We start from the raw sequence: 23,108 nt of genomic DNA, 5'->3' as shown, positions 1-23,108 counted from the left end.
GAAAAAACACAGTACGTGTAGGGTTGGGTATTATCTGCTGTTTCAGGCATCCACTGGGAGTCTTAGAGTGTATCTCCTGTGGATAAGGGGGACTACTGGTATAGAGGAGAGGAAGCTGGTAGGCCAGATGGTAAACCATGATCTAGGCTCACTTTTAGCCCTATGACTATTGGCCTAATGTGCTTTTTGGCCGCAGGACAATTATGTGTTATATTTATGATTTCCCTCACCCGGACTAGTTCACTTGCTCACTGACACTTGTACCATATGCTAATGTATTGGGTTTAAGAAAAGCTCTCCTTTTATAGTTTTACATATACAAGTGGGGGGGAATGGAAATCCCAAGAAAAAAATGTGAAATCCAGAACATTCAGCCAAGTCGGGTTTTTCATTTCTGTTCTAAATAAGCCTCCTATGTGATTTGTGTTGAGCTTCACAACTGGGGTTCTTCACTTTTTTGAGTGCAGACCCCTTGGGGAGTGTGGGGAAAGGCCAGGTTCCCTTTGTCCAGTTGGTCTGTGTGATTTTGTGCACAAATTCAGCAGTCTCCAAACCTTTCCACTGACTCCTAGTGTCACAGAGTGAGCTTCTTGCATTAGAAGTTTGCGTCAGAAGAAGAATATCCAGCAAATCCCAGACTTGAAATTCTGTAATCATTATCATTTCCTTGGCCTGAAAATCATTATTTCTTGGCATTTGGCAACTGGCCACAAAACCCAGATCTTTCTCGTTCACTTCTTTTCAGAGATTATTTGCCTTCTCACTCACTACCTGACTGAGCTCTGAGCCAAGAATCATGACCTACATAGTGTGTGGGTGTATTAAGTTAGGACAACGCCAACTGCTGTAACAAATAAAGCTCAGAATCTCAAAGACGTCACAGCAGAGATGTTTACTCACTGTTGTGGAGGGGTCCAATGCAAGTGCTTTTGGTCATCAGATGACCCTTCCCACAAGGTGATCCAGCATCCAGGTTCCTTCCATGTCAAGGCTCTGTATTTCTGACAGTGTTGATGTGTTCATTGGAAGCTACCTTGTGGAAGGGGAAAGGACCAAGCCTAGAGGCTCACACATGAGATTTTATGGGCTAGGCCCAGAAGTGGCATGCATTGCTTCCAATTTGCATTCTATTAGCCAGAACTCAATCACATAACCATCCCTAACTGAATGCAAGGGATGCTGGAAATACTAACCCTGGGACCAGGAAGAGAAAGCTCGTTTGTCGAACACACCCTGCCTCTGCCGCCGTGGGTGTCTACAGCTACTCTCCAAGAGCTCTGGGGCAAGCTGCTTAGAATCCCCACATAGCCATTTTCCTTCCTCCTTTTGTAGACTCAGCCTCTAAGGCACTGTCTTACTACTAAGAAGGCAGACCTGGGCTCTGGCATCAGACAGATGGGACTTCAAGTCCAAGCTCTGCCAATAACTAGCAATAGGTTCCTGCAAGTTCCTTTGCCTGCCTGTGCCTCAGTTTACTCATCTGCAAAATGGACCACAACAACAGCTCTAACCTCATGATATTAGGTAGATTATAGGAGAAGACATAAGTAAAGCTCTCAGTACAATGTCTGGGGAGTTGTAAGCACTCAAATATTATAGTACCAATGTTTCTGCTAATAATTATAACAAAGACATACTACTGGGGCACCTGGCTGGCTCAGTTGGTTAAGCAATGGCCTTCGGCTCATGTCATGATCCCAGGGTCCTGGGATCGGGCCCCACATCGAGCTCCCTGCTCCGTGGGGAGGCCTGTTTCTCCCTCTGCCACTCCCCCTGCTTGTGCTCTCTCTCTCTCTCTCTGTCAAATAAATAAAACCTAAAAAACAAACGAACAAAATAGTACTACTATTGTTATAGGCTAGTCCGTACTCTGAAAATGAAGAAAAAAATCCGAGAGACAAACTGAGATTCCTGTAAGAACTGAGATAAAATGTGGCAAGGGTCTGGCCTGGAGTAAAATTAAAAAGAATACCAGTTGAACAAGCATTTTTATAACCACTCTCTTGAATCTGAAAGAAATCAAGAATAAATAAGTTAAGGATCTAATAAATATATTGGGAGAGGAGAGTCGAGGACCTATAGAAGCATAAAGTGGCCCAGATCTCCAGTTTGGAGGTTTTTCAAAGTCACCAATCCCCCTCAGCAAAATGAAGATCTCTTCTTCGTTCTCATCCTTCTGTCTCTGGGCTGCATTTCGCACCACGCAGTCTACCTGGTGTTCTTCTTGCTGCGAGATCATTCTGACTTCTTCCCCAGCCATCCTCCTCCTGCTGATTGACCGTGGCCTTCTCCAAGTTCTCCCCCGGCCCTCTCACTCGGTGTGCCGGCTCAGTCTTCATTCAGCTCAGCTTTCTTCCCCTCCATCCTGCTCCAGAGAACACTTCCCCTGACACCTAAATGAGCTCTTTTTTGCCAAATAGCCTGCCTTTCTCAATTATCCCATTTCCATCAGGAGACAGCCACTGGGGGTCACAGAGTGAGGAGACAGAGCCCTTCCGTCTTAGACATCTAACCAGGAGGGGCTACGGTGCAACACAAAAGCATCCTTCAAGCATGGAAATGGCAAACTGGTTCATTTCCCAAGTCAAGACAGGTGTTAGGGAAATGGCCAGTAGCGCTATAAGCTTCCTTCTCGGCTCATCTTCCAAAACTGCAATGTCGATGCCTTTTCTGGGACTAAGCCTCCATCCAGAGAGTTCCAGCACTGCTTTTTCAGAATAAGATAGGCCCAGTCTGCTCAAATAAATGACCACTCCCTTCGCAGATGCCTCATTACCTGGAACACAAAGTTCACGTACCTATTCAGATAGACCTGTGGGAGGGAGGACATGGAACTAAAGGAGGAATATTTATCATTTACCAAAATGATGTTACCCAGCACCTCTCTTTAAGAAAGAAAGAGAGAGAGAGAGAGAGAGAGAAAGAAAGACAAAGAAAGAAAGAAGAAAGAAAGAAAAAAGAAAGAAAGAAAGAAAAAGAAAGTTGTCTAAGATTAATATTCCATTTTTGTGGCCCAGACTTTCGTTCTGCAGCTTATGTTGTATTACACCAAATTAATCGTCCTCCACGTGCCTTCTGATGTTTGATCACTTTAGCTCAAAAGATGCTTTTTACAGTGTAAGGGTCTTAATGTGGAAGTTGTAACACTTTCACAACACATTGGGAGTAACGGGCGCTTTGAAGCAGGGGCTGGGGGGCACCAACTAGTTTCCTTCCACTCAGTTCCTCATTATAACTGTCCTTCTGCAATGTTCTCAATTATATTTTAAACAGCTCTGAAGATGCATTGATGTAGCTAGTTCTTTTTACATTAAAATCTGTCTTTGCAGAACAGAGTCACAGCTGGGGATTGTGGAGAGTTGCTATGGCCCCAGAAGAAAGAAAAGCAAGTGCCCATGGAAGGATAATGTATCCCAGCCTTTTCCTTGAAAGCTTTAGCTCTCAAGAGTGAAATAATTACAACAGACCTCATTTGAGGCAGAGGAAACTGATGAAAGCAGATATTTTAATTCAAAGATGTAGCTTTTCCTTCCATGGGAGTCTTTAAGAGCACACACATCCACGACAGATGGCTCAGGGAGCAAGTAGTCCTGTCTGTTATAGGATTGTGGATAGAGCCGTCTTCTTAAGGCCCCTTTGTAACCCATAATCCATGAGGCAAAGGATGTTATGACCTTTGTCCTATTCCACCCCTTGTTAAAAAGCTGATAAGATATAAAAAGTGAAAATCACAAACTGCTCCCCTTCTAAAATGTCTCTGATCACTCTTGAATATTATTTCAGGGGAAATAACTTCAGCAATTCTTTGGATCTCTAAGTTGGGTGTACACTTGGGTGATTAACAGACAATTTAAACTTTCAGAGCAGAGCAAATACGCAGGAGCCAGAAAGCGAAACGCTGTTTAAACAGTACAACACTGCCACCTAGAGGTCAAACACCAAGGCATCGGACACGACAGTCAAACCAGGTGAAAAAGCTAGGCAAGTTGCTGCCCAGACCAGAAGGGCATCCCCTCTATTGCATCAAAGCTGCAATGAAAGGCAATTAAATGAGCACGCGTTTTCCTCCACGTGTGGGATATTGAGGAAGTAGCTACTGCGGAGTAGCAGAATATGCCTCCCCCATCACTCCCAGCAAGGACAGGTGGTGAGCAAGTCACCAAGAAAGAAGCAGGGAATGGACCCACCTCAAGGTGCAGGGGGAGAGGAGTAGATGAAGGAAAAGTGAGTGGGTGGAGGGCTATTAGGGAGGATATGGCATTTAAGCTGAGCTTAGCAGGATGAATAGAATTTCTACAGGGCAGGGGAAGCCGATTCCATGTTGAAAGAACAGCAGGAGCTAACTAGGCTCAATTGTGAAAATACACAGGCTTTACTCTATTACACAACCAGGTCACTGCGGGTTGAATTAAGACACTTGGAAAATGGGGGTGCCTGGGTGGCTCAGTTGGTTAAGCCGCTGGTGCTGGATTTCAGCTCAGGTCATGATCTCAGGGTCCTGGGATTGAGCCCTGGGTCTTGGGATTGAGCCCTGAGTCAAGCCCTGCGTGGGCTCCGTGCTCAGCGGGAAGTCTGCTTGAGGATTCGCTCTTTTTTTTTTTTTTTTAAAGATTTTATTTATTTGAGAGAGAGAGAATGAGAGAGAGCACATGAGAGGGGGGAGGGTCAGAGGGAGAAGCAGACTCCCTGCCGAGCAGGGAGCCCGATGCGGGACTCGATCCCGGGACTCCAGGATCATGACCTGAGCCGAAGGCAGTCGCTTAACCAACTGAGCCACCCAGGCGCCCCAGGATTCGCTCTTCCTCTCCTTCTTCCCCTCCCCCTGCTCACGCACTCTCTAATAAATAAATCTTTAAAATAATTTTTAAAAAGACACTTGGAAAATGGAATCCTACTTCCAATCCCACGGAAAATGTTTCAGTGAAGTGTCCTTCAGTGTATTCATTATACATGGCTTGAATAGGCATTTCTTAGTGTTGCACTGACTTAAGAACATGGGGTAAAAACCAAGGCAAAAAGGCTTCTCTATTGTAGTCCTCTCAGAACCTTTAATATTTGACTGAAAGCAGTGAATCTCCAAGAGACTACAGAATGTGATTTCCAAAATTTGACTATAGAATTCTTTTTCTACAAAACATCCCATAAGCAAACCTTCTTCCTTCCTACTTAGGGAAGCAAGGTCAAGTGGTGGTTTAAGGATGCAAGTTCTAGAATCAAGCTGCATGGATTCCAGTTCTAACTCCACCACTCACAATTGAGTCTCTATGCCTCGGTTGTCCCATCCTCAAAATAGGAATATAGTCCCTACTTCACAAGGTACTGCGAAGATGATGTGAGGTAATACATATAAACCACCTAAAATAATTGCAAGTAGCTGCTGCCGCTTCATGTCTCTCCTGGCTGCTCTTTAGATCCACAGGCTCCCAACTCTGTGGGAGCAGTTCAGGAAAAATGCTGTTAATGGAAACACTCCAGCCATGCCGAACTGCTGCCCACATTCCCTTTAGAGACTATGTTCCTTCAGGGTCTCTGGGGGAAACAGGACACTGTTTTAAGTTACTTCACTAGCTTAGATGGAAAATATAACGATATTCACTAATAATCTCTTTTGGATATAACTAGAAAAGCTTTCAACATTTGCAAACCAAAACAGGACAAATCCACAAATCACACACGTTGCTTTCCCCAACTACAAAGCTTGTAACTATCTTAATTTTATCTTTAAAATCATTTCTCTGTAAGAGCACAGAACTCAAAATGTAGAAGGTAAATTAACTCACAAACACCTTCAGCATTCTATATTGGGACTTCATTGTATATATATACGTGTGTGTGTGCGTGTGTCTAGAGACTGTGTGAGTGAATGAGAGAGGAAGTGGTATGTGCAGCTAAACTCCTTGCTGCAGAAGACTGTAAAGGTTTGATTTAACCATCTGTAGCAGTGCTCTCCGAGGTAGCCTGGAACTGATAAACAGGCAAACCCCTTAATAGTTTTGTAAGATTCTTCCATTTCCTGTATTTTTTTTTTTTTAAAGATTTTATTTATTTATTTGACAGAGAGAGACACAGCGAGAGAGGAAACACAAGCAGGGGGAGTGGGAGAGGGAGAAGCAGGCTTCCCGCCGAGCAGGGAGCCTGATGCAGGGCTCGATCCCAGGACCCTGGGATCGTGACCTGAGGCAAAGGCAGACATTTAACGACTGAGCCACCCAGGCGCCCCTTCCATTTCCTTTAATCCTGAGTTGTCTCCCTCATTCACTTTCTCTATTTCACCACTTTTCAAGTTTTCTCCTAAATCACCCCCTAAATTTATAATTTTCCATAGTAGTAGGGGAAAAAAGTAATTCTTGAGCACTTAAGTGCCACGGTATACTCATCTTGGGGTTTTATCTCCATTGAACCAATGGGAGCGTGAGGCTGAAGATACAGGCAGGCCGCACTGGGCTGCCACATCCAGCGAGCAGGCCCCACCGTGCACGAACTATACCCAGGACTAGGCTGGCCAACCTCAGTTTACCAGGACAGCGCCAGGGCACACCTGTCGCTCTGGCATCATTATGAGTGGCATCCCTTCCACTCTCAACAGTATCCTGGCTTGGAGTTTAATTTATATGGTTATCCTATCTGTAACTCTAGACAAGCTTCTCTACTCCTCTGGACTTCAGTTTCCCTAATTTGGAAACGGATACAGGATTAGATTGTATTTTAAGAGGTTTTATTTTTAATGTTTCTGTGATTTCCATTTCAAAGTTTTAAAATCGATTTCTAAAGTAATCCGATCATGAAAATTAAAAGATCTTTCAACCTCCATCTACCTTTCTCCCTTCTATAAACTAATGTATACCTTACCCCAACCAATTCAGATCCCACCTAACTGACATTTGAGGGTCAATAATGAGTATCCCAGGAACTGGAAGAAATGAACAAGCTGGAATTGGTACACATTTTTTATATGGTGTCCTACCTAATTTATCTCCTTACCCCTTCCTGGCTTGGCTCTAATGCATCAGTTATGCCAGGCCCTGCATATTCCTCACCATGAGAGAGATTTGTTGGTATGCAACACCACAACCAAAAAACCCTTTTCACCTGGGCCTGGACTGCCTACCCTAAGCAGAAATGGGCCAGGAGAGATGTCTGGACCCAAGGCATGAAATTCCTGCATCAGGACAGAGCTTGATGTCCTAAGACATACAGCCTGTTAACCATATGAAGCCGTGAAAGGAATGGACAATAGAATGATCAAGTGAGACAACCCAATGTCCCATCAACCCCACCCTCCTCCTATCGGAGGCAAATAAAAAACTGATTTTGGAGTAAATACATTTATTGATACCCATTTTATATAGTTCAGTGAAATAATCTATAAATATAAAAGCATTTTCTTTTGGATATCACCATGGTCCATGTAAATACTCAACAGTCAGAATCATCTGCAGGAAGCACTCCAAGTCACACTGTTAGGTTAACAGACCTGAATATACATATTTCATTAAACAGTGGCACTTATGTACTCAAGTGGTCCAGTGGCTTTGGAATATAGGACTACTGGGCATGTCGAGTAAAAATAATGTCACTTTAAATCAATGGACAGGGTATCAACCATCAACAAAAAGAAACAATTATGAATTAATATCCTAGGTGAAGAAAGTACCACAGTTGACACTCGGTGTCAGAATACTGGAGACACAGTCTGTTTAATGACACATGTTGTGGCGCCATGTGCTCTCTCCAACTCCCAGTGGACAGCCCACCAGTGCCTTAGGGTCATTCATGGCCAACAAAACAGCAGTTCGTAAAGAATATAGATAGCTTAGAATAAAGGGTATGTAGCGGCTGGGACCAAGTCTACAGAAAAGTGAGCTAAATATTTCAATGACATAATGAATTTCTCCCCTAGGAGGAGGAGACTGTGGGGAAAACAAACTTCTTAAATTCCCATCGTTACACTGATCATGATCACTTATCTAATGGAGGAGAAAGAACCCAGATAGCTGGTACCCAAAACACAGGTGCAAACTTTTTCTTCTGTTTCAGTTTCTTCAACACTTCCAAGAGAATTAATGCAGCAGCCACTGTTGAGCCTTGCTCTCGACCTGATGCAGCATAAAACGTTCTCGTTTCTTCAGTAACAAACACAGGAATGTCCTTTGCTGCAGTCAGATCATGTGTCTTCTGGGTTAGCAAGCAAATGCATTTAAAACGACTTAGGTGTGCAATGTCCAAAATTGCAATCTGAGAGGCAGTGTTAGAACTTAAGCAAGGCAGGATTTTTAGAGACTACTCAAATGAAAACCTAAGTGAAGCATATAAAAATTCAGTTCTTGCTATTATTTCCAACTGGCAATTGACAGCAATATTCTCTGGTAAGGATGGGTAAGTGGTGTTATCTCCAGGTCCAAAATATCCCAACTACTTAAAATAGGACCCCAAAGAGGAGAAAGACACACTGAGTTCTGTGGTCTCTAGAATTCTTTTTTGCCATTTAAGAAAAAAAAAAAAGAAAGAGTAGCTTCAGTTGCACACCACTGGTTGAAGGGGTTTTCATCCAAATGAGAAACTCTACCCCTTGTCTCTAGTGGGACCGGCACCAGGATTCCCACAAGCAGCAGCTCCCCTGTCCTGTAGCACGTGGCATCTGACCCTGGAGTGAAGAGTAAGCTGGCACAGAGCCCCGACAGCTGGACTTCAGGCTAGATGGCATTTCGCGGCGTGCCATTGTGTGTCAGCGCTTTCAGGCTGGGGGCACTGGGCTGGTGACCACAGCTCCTGTGAGAAGTCACACCCACCTCAAAAACCTCATGAATAGCTTTCCGGAAACAGTGGAAGTTGTAGTCTATTAAACCTGCAAGAGAGAAAAAGAAGATGAGGCCCCCTGAATGTCAATTGTGAAATTCTCTATTAGGAAATATTTGGTGACAGAAGGAAATAATTGGTTATGTATTAAAAAACACACACCCAACTGAGGAGTTTTCTATGTTAGAAACGTGATAAAGCAGATACCCGAAACGTGATAAAGCAGATACCCAAACCGTTAACACTGGTTACCTCTGGGGCCTGGGAATGAGCTGAGTCAATAAATGAAACAATCAGGAAGGTAAATTTGCCAAGAAAACCTACAATAAAATCTGAAGTGAAAATAAAATACTTTTCAAATTATCAAGCTTTTCCTTTCACAAGTGTTTCGGGCAGCCAGTGAAGAGCAGGAGGGAACAGCTGGAGCAGCAGTTTGAAACACTGCCCAGTAGAGCCCTGGGGTCTGGGAGGTACCAGAGAGGCCCACCAGCCAGAGCCTCAGTAGCCTACACCTGCTCTCCAGGCAATGCAGCTCCTTCTTCATCTGTTTCATGAACTGGCTTCCAAATAAGATTTTGGTCAAACAGTTCTGTTTTGTGATAGAAATGGCTAGTTGCCTACCAAAAATCCACTTTTCCCCCTTCTTCCTTAGTAACGGAAACCCAATTTCAGATGAGCACAATGATGCTCAGCTAAAACATTACACTTCCCAGCCTTCCTTGCAGTTATGTATGGCCACATGACCAATTCCGGCCACTGAGATAGGTGAAGCATGTGGGACCTCTGTGAAATCTCCTTAAAAGGAAAAGGAAGTATTCTTTCCCCAGTCTTGTTCCTCCTTATTGTCTGGAATACGGAGCTCCAGGAGACATTCTGGACCATGAGGTGACCTTAAGAATAGAAGCCAGTGAGAAGAATGGCAGATCAGAGAAGCATCAATGCCCTCGAGGATACTGGGACATGAAGACGACCACACAAGAAACAAATCAAAACAATACGGCATTAAAATGACTACAAATGTCAAAGAAGTCTGCAGGAGGGAGAGCCCAGTGCAGGGCAAAAGCAGCCAATGAAAACCTCAGGGATGAGGCAGAACTTTGGGGATACAGGCAAGGTTTAATTAGGCAGGAAAGAGGAACAATATTACAAAAAAACAGCAGGGAGCTGGCAATGAGAACACAGCACAGGTCAAAGACAGGAAAGAAACTGGTGTGGCTGGAGAGAGGGGCAGAGAATTCTCGCTGGGAAGTACTGGGAATCAAGTCTGACTAAGGAGATTAGAGCCAAATCCAGGAGGTCCTTCAGACTCAGGAAGGAAAAAAAAAAAAAAACTATAAAAGTTTTGGTAAGTTCAACTACATTAAAAATTACTTCTGTGAAAATGGTAAAATAAAATTGACAATCAGGGAAACTTGAACACTAGCCAGAAATCTGACAATATTATGAAATCACTGTTCTTTTTTTATGTTTATTAATGGCACCATTATGTTTTAAAAAGAATGCTATCTCTTAGAGATACCTGCTGAAATCTGTAGAGACAAAATTACTTGATCAAGTCAGAGATTTGTTTTAGAATAATCCAGTAGGGGGGCGCCTGGGTGGCTCAGATGGTTAAGCGTCTGCCTTCGGCTCAGGTCATGATCCCAGGGTCCTGGGATCGAGCCCCACATCAGGCTCCTGGCTCAGCAGGGAGCCTGCTTCTCCCTCTTCCTGCTCATGCTCTTTATCTCTGTGTCTCAAATGAATAAATAAAATCTTTAAAAAAAAAAAAAAAAAAGAATAATCCAGTAGGGAAAGAGGTATAGAAAAAGATTGGCTATGATTTTGATAATTATCCAATCTGGGTGATAGATAAAAGGGGTTCATTCTGTTCTCTACTTTTTCATGTCTGACAGTTTCCACAACAAAAGGGTAAAAAATAATAATTTAGCTGGTAGGATAAACAGAAAACAAGACTGACCATACGCTGGTGACTCTTAAAGCAGGAGGATGGGTATGTGGACACGCCTTGTGTTGCTCTACTTTTGTATATATTTGAAAATTTCTGTAACCAAAAACGGTTTTGTTTTTAACTTTTATTTTTTTTAAAGATTTTTATTTATTTACCTGAGAGTGAGTGAGAGAGAGAGAGCACAGAAGGAGCGCGAGGAGCAGACTCCCCACTGAGCAGAGAGCCCAACGCGGGGCTCAATCCCAGGAACCTGAGATCATGACCTGAGCCGAAGGCAGACGCTTAACTGACTGAGCCACCCAGGCAGCCCTGTTTTTAACTTTTAAGATTAGAATGGAGGAAAATAAAGAACTCCTAAGAAGGACAAAAAGGATAAATGTATATGAACAGGTAAATTGCCAAAGAACAACCTTGAACTGGCATAAAAGGTACTTGCCATAAGGAAAATGCCTGCCCTAACTAGTAATTAAGTAAAAATTAGAACCAAATGAGATACCATTTTACACCTACCAGATTGACAAGCATTATCAAGGACACGAAGTGACAAGAACTCCTACACAGTGCTGCCAGAGGCGAAAATGGGAAAGCCACTTTGGAGAGCAATGTTTAATTTAAAGGCTGAAGATGTATGAATACATCTCTATAAATTCCACTACTAAATATATTCTAAGAGAAACTCTCCACATGTGCAATGGCAAACGTGTTCTTCTGCTGCATCTGAGTATCTGTTGCAAAGCTATTTGTGATTTTAAAAGTAACCTCAATGTCCAGCAGAAAGAAAATAAATTGTGGTATATTCAGTCAATATGGTGTGGAGTGAAAATGACTGAATGAACTAAAGCTACATGTTATCAACACAAATCTCAAAAAAGATCTTAAGTGAAGAGAGTGAGCAAGTTGCAGAAGACTACATTTTTACATCATTTACACAGAGATACACGATACAAAACTCTATATTGGTTAAGGAAAATACAAAGTAAAATAATACATCATACATGGGAAAATTAACTACTACATTCAACATAGCACCAAAAAGACTTTCAAGGAGACATACATCAAAGTCAACTATGTCTCTGCCATGTTTTAAGTTCTGAAGCTCAAACGTGAATACACACATTTTTGTTTATCCAAAAATGTTGTGTATCTGATATAGTTCATTAACATTAGTGAAATAATATTAATTCGTTCAATATTAAATATTAAAAACACAGACCATAGAGCAGGCACTTGTTGCAGTGAACGAGAGAGAGCGATGATAGATCCTTGAGGACTTAAATAACATGATGAAAGTAACTTTCTGAAAGCTAGTCTGTCTTTGGAATAAAAGACAATATATACTAGCCCCTCAAAACACATGCGGAGCGCATCACCTCAAGTAGGACATGATTGCACCACCACGGGCCTGCAGGGAGGAGGACCTGGACTGACAGTGGGAGTGGAAAGGAAACCCAAGAAACAAATAAGATTTGGTGAAAATTCAATGTAAACAATACAGGAAAAGAAGGGAAAAAGGAGAACACAGAATGCCCTTGTGAAATGACCTGCAAGGGCCCCTTCGCAGTGCCTCCACACAATCACCTGACTACAAGACATCTGAGCTTGGACACCAGGCAATGTCATAACTGGTAACAACACTACGGTAGCCAAGAGGGTCAGGAAACTGAGGGGAAATAGTCATCAGTTTTGACAACATGTACAAGATGATAATCAAATATTTAAGTGAAAATGTCTTACTAAGAGCTCCAAACATGGGACTGGAATATGGGCCCAAGTCAGAGCTAGAGAGGTGAATTTTTCAACCACATAGAGAACATTAACTGACCGTGGCTTGGATGAGCTGACCAGGAGAATAAGAGAAGAAGCAAGCAAAAAGATGTGGCTCTGAAAAACGCTCAGAACTGAGAAAAACAAAAGAAACAGAAGAGGAGATCAGAGAAACAAATACATAAAATAACTTGGAGAGCTCAGCTTTAGGGAAGCAAAGAGAGAGGGAAACAACAAGCAAGGAGGGACTGGCAGGGTCACATCTTGAGAAGGCTGAAGAGGCAACAGCATGAGGAAAGGCCACTGCACGTAGCCAGAAGGTAAGCTGGTAACCTGCCCAAGAACCATCTTCCAGAAACGGTTTGGGTGGAAGCCCAAGTGCAAGCATTTAGACATGTATTAAAAGGACCCAAAATAAGAAAGGCTGGAATTAAATACCTGATTTAACATAAAAGACCAAAAGAAGTCTGGACTATATATGGAAAGGAAGGGACAAAAGTAGTTTGAGCTGATACTCGTCTAACACTGCAGTATTATTTTCTCTGATTTTCAAGAACCTAATAAATTTTTACAAAGAACTTAACATAAAAACAGCCTTTTAAAATGCCATTACCTTTTCGTTCAAAACTTTCTTCCCTAAGAATGCAGACCAGTGCCAAAAATTTAGTCACTTCCTTTAAATAAAGGACAGTCGTATTATTCAGCTTGATAATTGCCATAGATTCTTTGTCATAAGCACTTCCACTTCCATCTTCCTTTAACCTGTTTTAAAAGAAAGTATTCATTACAGGTTTCCCAGCGAGGTATTCTGTCACATTTAATTTGCACAATGACAAGTCCTTCCACCCAGTTTCCCAAGGGTCTTTTAAGAAAAAATACTGGCTGAAATATACAGCAACAGAAGTTCCCATTTAAGAAATAGGGCTCCCAGGGGCGCCTGGGTGGCTCAGTTGGCTCTTGATCTCAGCTCAGGTCTTGATCTCAGAGTCATGAGTTCAAGCCCCGCATTGGGCTCCACACAGGGCACAGAGCCTACTTAAAAAAAAAAAAAGAAGAAGAAGAAAAAGAAAGAAAAGAAAAAAAAGAAATAGGGTTCCCAGACAAGGATGCAGTATTCCATGCATGCACACCTTCATCATGTGTACCCAGGATACAGGGACTACAGGTTTGAAATCTTCCCTCATCCTAATCTGTACTGACACAGTATACAAAAAAGGACCTAACGTAAGAAAACTGCCACGAGTGAAAAAGGAGTAAGTATAAAAACTAAAATGAATACAGTCTATCAAGATACTGTGGTATCCTGATGCTTACAAAGTGAGCCTTCAGGGTCTGAAAGCTATTGTCTTTACTAGAATTGTCAGAATTATACCTAGTCCTCCTTCAAAAGATGTAAATCAAGAGTCAAGTAAGAAATCAATATAATAAAGTACAACAAACTGCATGCATGGATTGTGTTAAGAATGAGATAATGGATATTTTTCTTCTCTTTTATAATGTGCCATATAATGTATAATGTATTTTACAACGTACCTTATGCTGAAAAAACTTTGCAACTATATTTGGTTTTTAAATTATGAAAAAAGCAGTTATGAAATTTTGATTTCTTTTAAAGAAAAAACAAGTGTTCTATTCATCCATTTTTAAAATTAGGAATGGGAACATGAAGCTTTACCGAATAATACAACAAACAGAAACATCACATTTTCATTATGGAAAAAGTTAGAGCAAAGGAGAGCATGTAACCACAAAAGTGAAAAACAAATAGAAGACAGGAACAGACAGGTAAAGAACATGTGAGAGAAATGCATTCTCCTACTCAGTCAGCTGGAGAAAGACACCAACAAATTAGGCTGAGAGACCAAGGTGAAGGGCAGGGACAGCGAGATGAAAGAAGAGTTCAGACCAGGTGGAAAAGGGAACAGATAAAGGACACAGAAAGCAAAGGTTATGTTAGAGCATCAGAAAAGTGCCTTGGGAGTGCTGATGTTAATGCATGGGGGGGGGGGGGGGGGGGGGCCATTAGAAGCAACAGAGGTTGTTGGCTTTTGAAATACCAGTAATTCTCCAAAGTTTTCACTCGTCCTCTGGACTATTCCACAAAATCACACCTTTGCTGGCATTTATAAATCTCTGTATGGAGTTTGGTGAATTTACATAAAGAAATAGTTTACATTTTAGAAATTTATTTTGGAAACTCAGATGTATGGGTCAAATTTTTCTATGTGTAAGTCCTTCTGACACCCAAAATTCTGATTTCCTTGTTTCTTAGCTCTCTGAAAGATTAGGATCTCTCATTTCCATAAAGCCTGAAGTTAAATTAGGAACCAGTATTTACTCTGTTATTCAAAATAAATTAATCTACTTTCTTGATCTAGCAGAGTCCCTAAGGAAGAAGACACAGTGCAAGCCCCCCAAATCATGGCAGGAGAAACTTTCATTGACAATTAAATCTGGCACTAGCACACTTTTTCAACTGCTCTTACCCATCCTCTGAAGCAGTAAGACTTAGCAGTCCCTCTACAGGGAAATCAAGCTCCAAGCGGAAGCACTATAGTCAGAACAAGTCCACTCCAAACAGTACCTGCCAGAGGCCTCAAAAATTAATCCCTCTGACAAACCAAACTGGTAGTCTTCCACCTGTCTGAGATCTTGCAAATATATATATACAACTTACCCATATATACAAGACACATCAATTACAACATCAATCATGTCACAGCAAAGTTCATAAGATTGCATATCCACAGGAGAACTGTCTGTTGCAATGTAGATTTTGCTGACAACATCGAAGAGAAAAGCTTTTTCAATACCTGAATTCTTGGAAAAACAAAATTGGGGAAGTATTCAGTTTTAAGAATCAAAATTTGTAATTTACCTAAGATCCTGAAATTATGGATTAACACACAAGTACATTTTTAATTGTATAGCCCAATACCAAAGAAGCAAATAGTATTTGGTTGAGAGACACTTCTGTTATCCAAAGAATAAAAGTGGAATCATTTCTCTGCTCTGATTTACTGACTTAACTGCACTAAATTTGTTTTTCTTCCTCCTCTACTTAAATGATTTATTTGCTAAGACACCACCAAAAAAATTAACAAAAAAAATCCTCCAAAAATCAAGCCATGCTACATTTTCAATAATCCCTTCTTGTTACAATAATCAACCTCTGATTTGAATGACCTTGCTACCAGAAAGGCTTTCTGTGGCAATGAGCAAAACATAAAAGAATTAGTTTGATGTCAACATCTAACATAACCCAAAAGCCCAAAAGAACTGGGGATCACTACAACCTGAGTGCTTTAAAGTAATGTCTAGAAAATATAAAAGTTGAATGTTATATTTATTGAAGGAATATCCTTTTTTATTAAGCTGAATCTTCAAAATAAGGAAGGTGAAATATGATACTAAGATTACGTTAGCAAGGAAAAGAAAACATCAATTTTTCAATGTGATCTCCTATAAAGCAGAGATTAAGCAGGAGTCAAATTCCCAAAACCCAGACTTTTCCAGTTACTACTCTTTGTTCAGCAAACAGATGTCATGAAGATTTTTTTTTATCATGAAGGTTTTTATTAATTAAGAAAGCATGAAGAAATTTTTCACTTCATTTTAAGATCAAAAGGGTGAGCACTAAGGAAAGAACTCAGAAAATAACTCAAGCCATTTTTTTAATGTTCTTACGATTTATTTTACATGTTAAGTGTGTCATTAGTCTTTCAGCCTGATTCAGACTAATTCAAGTCATTTTTTTGGAGAATTTGATAACACAAATATATTCAAGAAAATGGAATCAGAAACTGTAGTGAATTAGCTCACTTACTGATATAAAGATATTTAATAGGTTTTCCAAGGTCGGCAGTTGTGGGATGAGTTTCTGCACCACCTTACTAAAGGCTTCAAATATTGAATGGTCATAGATACTAGTCAAATAAAAGCTGAAAAACACAACACAGTTTGATTAATTTGAAAAATATCTTAAGTTCAGTGACAATTATAAAATATAAAATTTTAAGTTTCTTAACATTTGATTTCACTAAGTTCAAATAAAGCCTTTTTATCTTGCCTGTCATTCCCTACTGTTCAAGAAGACAAACGTAGTTTCCCCACCTGGCTTGTAACCATCCATCTCTTTACAGCATTTACAAAAGAGGGCAATTTCCTAGTACCCAGGAAAGCATTTTCAGATGCAGAAACCTGAATATTCACCTAAGTCTTTGCAACCTGAACCAAAAAACCTGGTTTCTTAAGCCCATAACTGACAAAGACCAAGATAAAAACCAAGAAGGAGCACAGAGAGGGGTGACATTTATTCAATAAGAATATAATTCAGGTTTCTACAAAAATGTCATTTCCTCAGAAAGCTCTTTCCTGACCCTACCTAAAACAGCAGCCCCTTCCCCTAATTCTTCTTCATAGTACTGATAAGTACCTAAAATTACACTATACATTTATTTGTAAGGGCTTCTGAGCTGTCTCATTCATCAGAATGTAAGCTCCATGAAGACAGAGACGTGACGGTCTTGCTCATAGCTACAACCCCACTGCCCTGAACAGTGCTCATAAATATTTGTTCAATAAACAAATGAACAAAACTGATGCTCAGAATTTATGTAAATGACATAATTAGAAGAACAGGAGCTGGGGCCCTATAAAAAATAGGAATGGAACAGGAATCTGCCTAAAAGGACATACAGTGGAGAAGTAACATCCACAGATTTAACAAAACACATATGAAAAAGAGAAACCTTTCACATTTTAAACAATACAATTTTACCTGTTATTTTTAGCTCAGGGAGTATACTCCTCATTATGTAGTTGTTCTATTTATTTATTTATAAGTATATATTACAAAGTCAGAAACACAGAAAAAAAAAAAAAAGAAACACAGAACTGTGGCTATCACACTTTACAGGCAATTTAAAAATACTTTCAAGAAGCTGATCTAGGAACCTAACCCTATACAAGATGGGGCTCGACTCTAGATGTTTGAGCAACGAAACAAGTGAGGCCAAGATGACCCCCTCCTAAAGGCACTAGGGACAAAGGAATATTTTATTGTTTCCTTTAGGCAAAAAGGTTAGCAATATGGGAAGGTCCTTCAGGGACTCTGAGGCTTGGAAGTAGATGGGGACATGGAGAACCTGCAACGTACGGGGCATTTTAGTAAGCTGGGTTTCTGGAAACCGGAAATTGAATACAGCCTAACCCACAGCCGTGCTAGTTATTAATAAAAGCTTGATGCAAAGATTCTACAGAGGTTAACAAGGCCAAGGGCCCTATAAGGAACTAGAGAAAGGGATGGCATGTACCACTGGAGGGTGGGACGCCCCAAAAAGGGACAAGGAAGTGGTGTAAAGAGATTAGGAGAATTCCCATGTGCACTAGGGAACACAGGACAATCATGGCCTAAAATCCATTGTTAAGAGTAGAGTCCCAAAAAGTAAGACTGAGGAAATTCATAGGGAGGCACTTTCACTTTCGCTTACAAATAATTTTTTTAAAGCATGAATTACTGATAAATATTTTAAAATTTCAATCCAGACAAACTACAGATCAATGAGACTTTTTCTACATGACTTCCTAGAAGAATAACTGAAAGACCTTGAAGCCTGAGGCCCTAGGGAATATTTGGGGCAGGGATGGGGGGTGGCTTGAGCCTATAAGGAAGTCACTCTAACAGACCAGGGACAGGGAAATAGCTATACATGGGTCTCTCCCCTGCTTCCCCTTTAAGCTGTTTATATCATCAAGAGAACATTTTCTTGGGTACTTTTTATTACTCATATCTACCTATACCACCAAAAAAATACAAAATACAGAAAATATTCCTCGTACACTTTCAGAACACAAGCACATAAATCATCAATCCTATCTAGTAGTTGTTCTTTAATCATTTCTTAACGGTACTTAATTATGAATCAGCAGTTCTTTAAACCTAACAGGAACCCTAAACAGATTTATAGAATAAACTCACCTAACCCAAACTTCAGACATTCATAAAAGCATAAACTGTTTTTAAAACATACATAAGATACATTAGAGACCAGACTTGAAAATGTACCTCTTTAAAAGGCTCTTCCTACTGAAAAAAATACTGTGAAGACTCAAGCTACATAGTTCTACAACAAATATGACAGAGTCCTTGAACTGAGGCAAAATGAAAATAAATAAATAAATAAATGATGAAATCAAGAGAGGGGAGTCCCAAAGCAGATTTATGCCATGAGGAAACAGGCTGATTCCAGTCTCTTGAGATGAATTTCTAAAAGCACCAATGAAAACACTTCACATGACTTCAATCTCCAGGAAAATGCAAAAAAATTGGGAAAGTAACTTCTCAAATACCATCAGGTTCCCAAAATTGAATTCAACAAAGAGATCAAGAACATTACAGATTTGGGAAGGGTATACCAGTAACAGAAAGCTACGTGTTTGTAATGACAGAGATGGGAATACATTTACACATTTTTCAGGGCTCTCATATCAAACACACATGTTGTTACCTAAGGTGGAGTTTTTCTAGCCCAGCATCTGCAAGGTCATCATTGGCCCTTTGATGAATGTCCCTCTGTGTTTCTATTTTGTGATCATCAGACAGACCATCAACTTTGTGAATAAAAACCTCAAAATTCATGTCTGGGTTAACTTTGTAGGCTTTAGAAACAGTAATGTGAAGTCTTGTTAAAGCCTCCATGTAGTCATCCTGTAAGTCAGAACAAAATATTTTTTAAAAAGAAATCTTGTAAAAGTCAGTAACGAGTTAAGAAAGCCTCAAACCACCTCTTTCCCCAACCACAGAAAATATATTATCCTAATTATTCACAAATACTCCAAACATTCAAATACATTAACTTAATCTCTCTATATCTTTCATCTCTCCAGATAAAAAATTCAATTACCAAGTTAATGTTTGTAATTTTTAATATTGATAAGAAAAGGGAAAAGGAAATGGACATTTCTTCCCAATAGAATTTTTTTAAAAGTAATCCCAGCTCTGCCATTTATTAGATGTGTGACTTTAAGCAGGTTCCTTAAACTTGTGATCTCAGTTTACTCATCCATAAAATTGGAATTATACCTACCTCACAGTATTATAAAGAAAAAATTAAACTGGATCATGTATGTGAAAGCATCCATTACAGAGCCTCTCACTCAGAAAGCATGCCTAACTAATATTTAAGCTTCTTAAGGGCAGGGACATGTCCGATTCATCTCAGGGCTTGTCACATGCTAGGTCCTCAATAAATGCTTGTTGAGCCAAACTCAATTTGGACAACCAAGAAAACTATTCACTTTAATATTTACTGACTCAGTTCTCCTATTCCTCATTAGATTATGGGCACTGAGAAGATCTTTCCAGTGAGTGACATCACTATTGTAATAGTTAATGAAATACGGCAATATCCACTATTAACAAATAAAAGTGGAAAACTGCTCATTAACTGGAACTCAAAGATAATAAGCCACTATCTCCTAATCATCTCATATTCTGTACTCGCACAATGGCATGCCTGCTCCCAACACACCTCTACAGTTCCATCTCCCATACTGCTAGGAAAACTACCAGCAAAGAAATAATCTGCAAGAAGCACATGATAAAGAAGATAAACACCTTTCCTTTGTGTCTACATCTTTTGACATGAGAAAAAAGAAAGAAACATCATTATTCCTACTACCTGTGCATCGATGACATATATCAATGCTCCTGTTCCCCTGAAGATCATCTCGTAGTCAAAAGTTGGGTCAAAAAAGTCCATTTGCCCAGGAAAATCCCATATCTGGAAATTCACAAAGGAGCTATTGGAAATGTCATCTTTATAAATCTTGTTGGTACTTTCCAAAAAGAGAGTCTCGTTGGGTGACATTTTATGAAACACCACCTGTTAAAAAAAAGAAGATAATTTTATAACTATTCAACTTTGTATTTAAAGTTCAAAACTCCACCCTGAATTAACATATAAAAAATTTGATCCTATAGCAAAAATTTTAAAAAAGATAAAAAGTGAATGGTGTGTCAGCAATACTCACTATCCTTTTACTTCTGAGAGATGAAAAGGCACCAAATTACTTTCTATCAAGCCTACTTTGAAGCTGAAACTTTTCTATTTTCTCTGCACATAGTCAATCCTAGTAGTAGCAATGTCTCTCATGTCAATTGATTTTGTTTTCTGTTAAACTGTATTAATTCTGCCAAAATCTGCTTTAAGATTATAAAAGCTTATAGCTAAAGTTTAAGATTTTTTGTTCATTGTAAACTTACTGGGATGCCTATATCAGGCTCTGAGAATTAGAAAGGTAACTGACTAAACTCTGCCTTCTCTGAGTTTGCAGTCTTGTGGAATAAATAAAACAGACAGTAATTATACCAAGTAAAAAATGATATGGGGGGGACAGGAGAGGAGTTGACAGGGAAATGACTGCTCTCATGAGAAAAGAAATGGTAAAAGTAACTTAAGAGGTACAGATCTGTGATTCAACAGTCTTGCACAATTCACAGCACTCACCATAGCATCACAGATCTGTACCTCTGAAACAAATAATACATTATATGTTAAAAAAAAAAAAAAAGAAGAAGAAGATAGCAGGAGGGGAAGAATGAAGGGGGGGAATCGGAGGGGGAGATGAACCATGAGAGACGATGGACTCTGAAAAACGAACTGAGGGTTCTAGAGGGGCGGGGGGTGGGAGGATGGGTTAGCCTGGTGATGGGTATTGAGGAGGGCACGTTCTGCATGGAGCACTGGGTGTTATGCACAAACAATGAATCATGGAACATTACATCAAAAACTAATGATGTATGGTGGTTAACATAACATAATAATAAATAAATAAATAAAATAAAAATTAAAAAAAGTAACTTAAGAACCAGGATAATTACAATCCATACAATTCTAACATAAAGCTAATTTGTCTCTCACTGTTACTTTCTAGAAAAGGAAAATGAGTAGTTACTACCAAAGTTTAGTCAATGAGTAACAAGCGAGAAGAATTAAATTCAGTTTGCTAAAACCCTACCATGAATTTACTCCAAATTTGCTGTAGAGGTGAGAAGACAAAACCCAGCAATCCAGTAAATTCGGAAGTAAATAAAACACAGTAATCCAGTAATTTCAGAAGAAGACTACTTTTTAAAACCATCATGTTTACAAAATATCACAGACTTATTTGGGACAAACCTTTGCAACAGAGTGGAAAGGGCAACAGACCAGGTATCTGGCGTTTTATTACCACTTGCGTGTGAGGGGGATGGCTACTGGAGGAGGCCAACCCTGCCTCAGTTTCCCCCTTACTAAAAAGGGTCTAGCCCTCCATTTGTTCCTGACAGACCCGAAGTGAAAGCAAATGGACTGACAAAGGTCTGCAAATATTCTCGAGGTCTCAGAAGATTTTTGTATCGCACACATACCAGGAGAGACTATCACCAGCAATTACACTCGTCTGGCCCCAAGTACCAAAACTGGTGGAATAACAGCTCCCCAGTCCCCAGTGATGTTAAATTCTCCTTCGTAGTAGTAAACATTAAAACGGCCAGTGACTTAGTCACAGCTCTTCCTGACGCAGGTCCCTAGGGCTCACCTGGGAAGCCCTGCAAACTCAAGTCACCTGAAGTGAGAGGAATACACAAAAACCGGGCAGGGGAAGGAGTCGGACAAGTTCTCCAAGTTGGAACTGCAGAGTACGTCTCAGTTTCGGAAAGGACTCTGGGGTTGGGTCCCAGGGGGCGGAGGTCCCGGGCGGTGCCACGGGCACCTGCCTCCCTCTAGCCAGTCTCGCCTTCGGGGACCCACTCGGCCTCGGCTGACTTGGGCGTGGACTCCGAGTCCGGGTCCTCCGCGGGCCGCACCTCTGGCCCCGCTCCCCAGAAGACTAGAAAAAGCGCGGTGGGACAACCCGGCCGGCCAGCCCCGGCCGCGCCCTCCTCCGCACCCCCCCCCCTCAACGCGCCCGGCGGCCACCCGAGCCCCCGGGAGGGGGAGGGGGAGGCAGGGGACCCGGCGCGGCCCCACTCACCTTCTGGATGGAGGACTTGCCGCTGCGCCGGAGCCCCATGAGCAGAATCCTCGGCTTGGAGCTGTCAGCGCCCCCCGGGCCACAGCCTCCGCCGGCCCCCGCCCCAACCCCGCCGCCCGCGGCTGCCGCCTCCTCTTCCTCCTCCTCCACGCCGTAGCCGAAGTCCTTCGGAAACGAATCCGCCGCGCCGTAACTGCCGGCCAGGGGCGTCTCCTCCGCCCCGTACTGCAGGGACATGGTGCTGGAGCTGCCGCCGCCCGCGCCCTGACAGGCCAGGCCAGGCCAAGCCAGGCCGCCGCCTCCCCTGTCCGCCGCCGCCGCCGCCGCCCCCGGCAGCCTCCACCGCCGCGGGGCCCGCCCCCTAGAGCCCGGCCCTCATAGGCTCCGCGCCGAGGCCCAGCCCCTCATTGGCCGCCCGAGCTGCCACTCGGGAGCAGCAGGGTAGGTGGTGCCCGTCACGTGCCCGGAATCACCTGACTTGGAGCCGTGGAGGGGGGAGGAGGAGTCACGAGGAGGGTGGCCGGGCCGGCCGAGCCCTCTGCCCTCCGCCCTAGCGAGCACCTCGGTCCTGCCCAGCCAC

The 23,108-nt window shown here is 41.5% G+C and overlaps 1 protein-coding gene across 1 annotated transcript; it reads right to left on the bottom strand.

Moving 5' to 3' along the window:
- Window positions 1–7,299: 7,299 nt before the first annotated feature.
- RRAGC (Ras related GTP binding C) lies at window positions 7,300–22,847 on the bottom strand. Its single transcript, XM_032432703.1, has 7 exons — window positions 22,529–22,847; window positions 20,194–20,397; window positions 19,021–19,220; window positions 16,338–16,452; window positions 15,189–15,331; window positions 13,125–13,273; window positions 7,300–8,845 (listed from the first exon to the last, which is right to left on the bottom strand). The coding sequence occupies exons 1-7, from the start codon at window positions 22,763–22,765 to the stop codon at window positions 8,694–8,696; spliced, it is 1,200 nt and encodes a 399-aa protein (XP_032288594.1). The 5' UTR covers window positions 22,766–22,847; the 3' UTR covers window positions 7,300–8,693.
- Between the last annotated feature and the right edge of the window lie 261 nt (window positions 22,848–23,108).

The sequence above is a fragment of the Phoca vitulina genome, unplaced genomic scaffold (genome assembly GCF_004348235.1).
Source record: "Phoca vitulina isolate PV1807 unplaced genomic scaffold, GSC_HSeal_1.0 scaffold2, whole genome shotgun sequence".
Classification (NCBI taxonomy): domain Eukaryota; kingdom Metazoa; phylum Chordata; class Mammalia; order Carnivora; family Phocidae; genus Phoca; species Phoca vitulina.
This window is presented reverse-complemented; position numbering and strand designations above follow the sequence as displayed.

Bases quoted from the DNA above. Each gene is read 5' to 3' on its own strand.
- RRAGC (XM_032432703.1), bottom strand. From the start codon at position 22,765: ATGTCCCTGCAGTACGGGGCGGAGGAGACGCCCCTGGCCGGCAGTTAC. The intron at 19,221-20,193 runs GTAGTAGGAATA...TCTGACTTACAG, and splicing joins TATATGTCATCGATGCACAG to GATGACTACATGGAGGCTTT. The intron at 15,332-16,337 runs GTAAGTGAGCTA...TGTTTTTCCAAG, and splicing joins TATTAAATATCTTTATATCA to AATTCAGGTATTGAAAAAGC.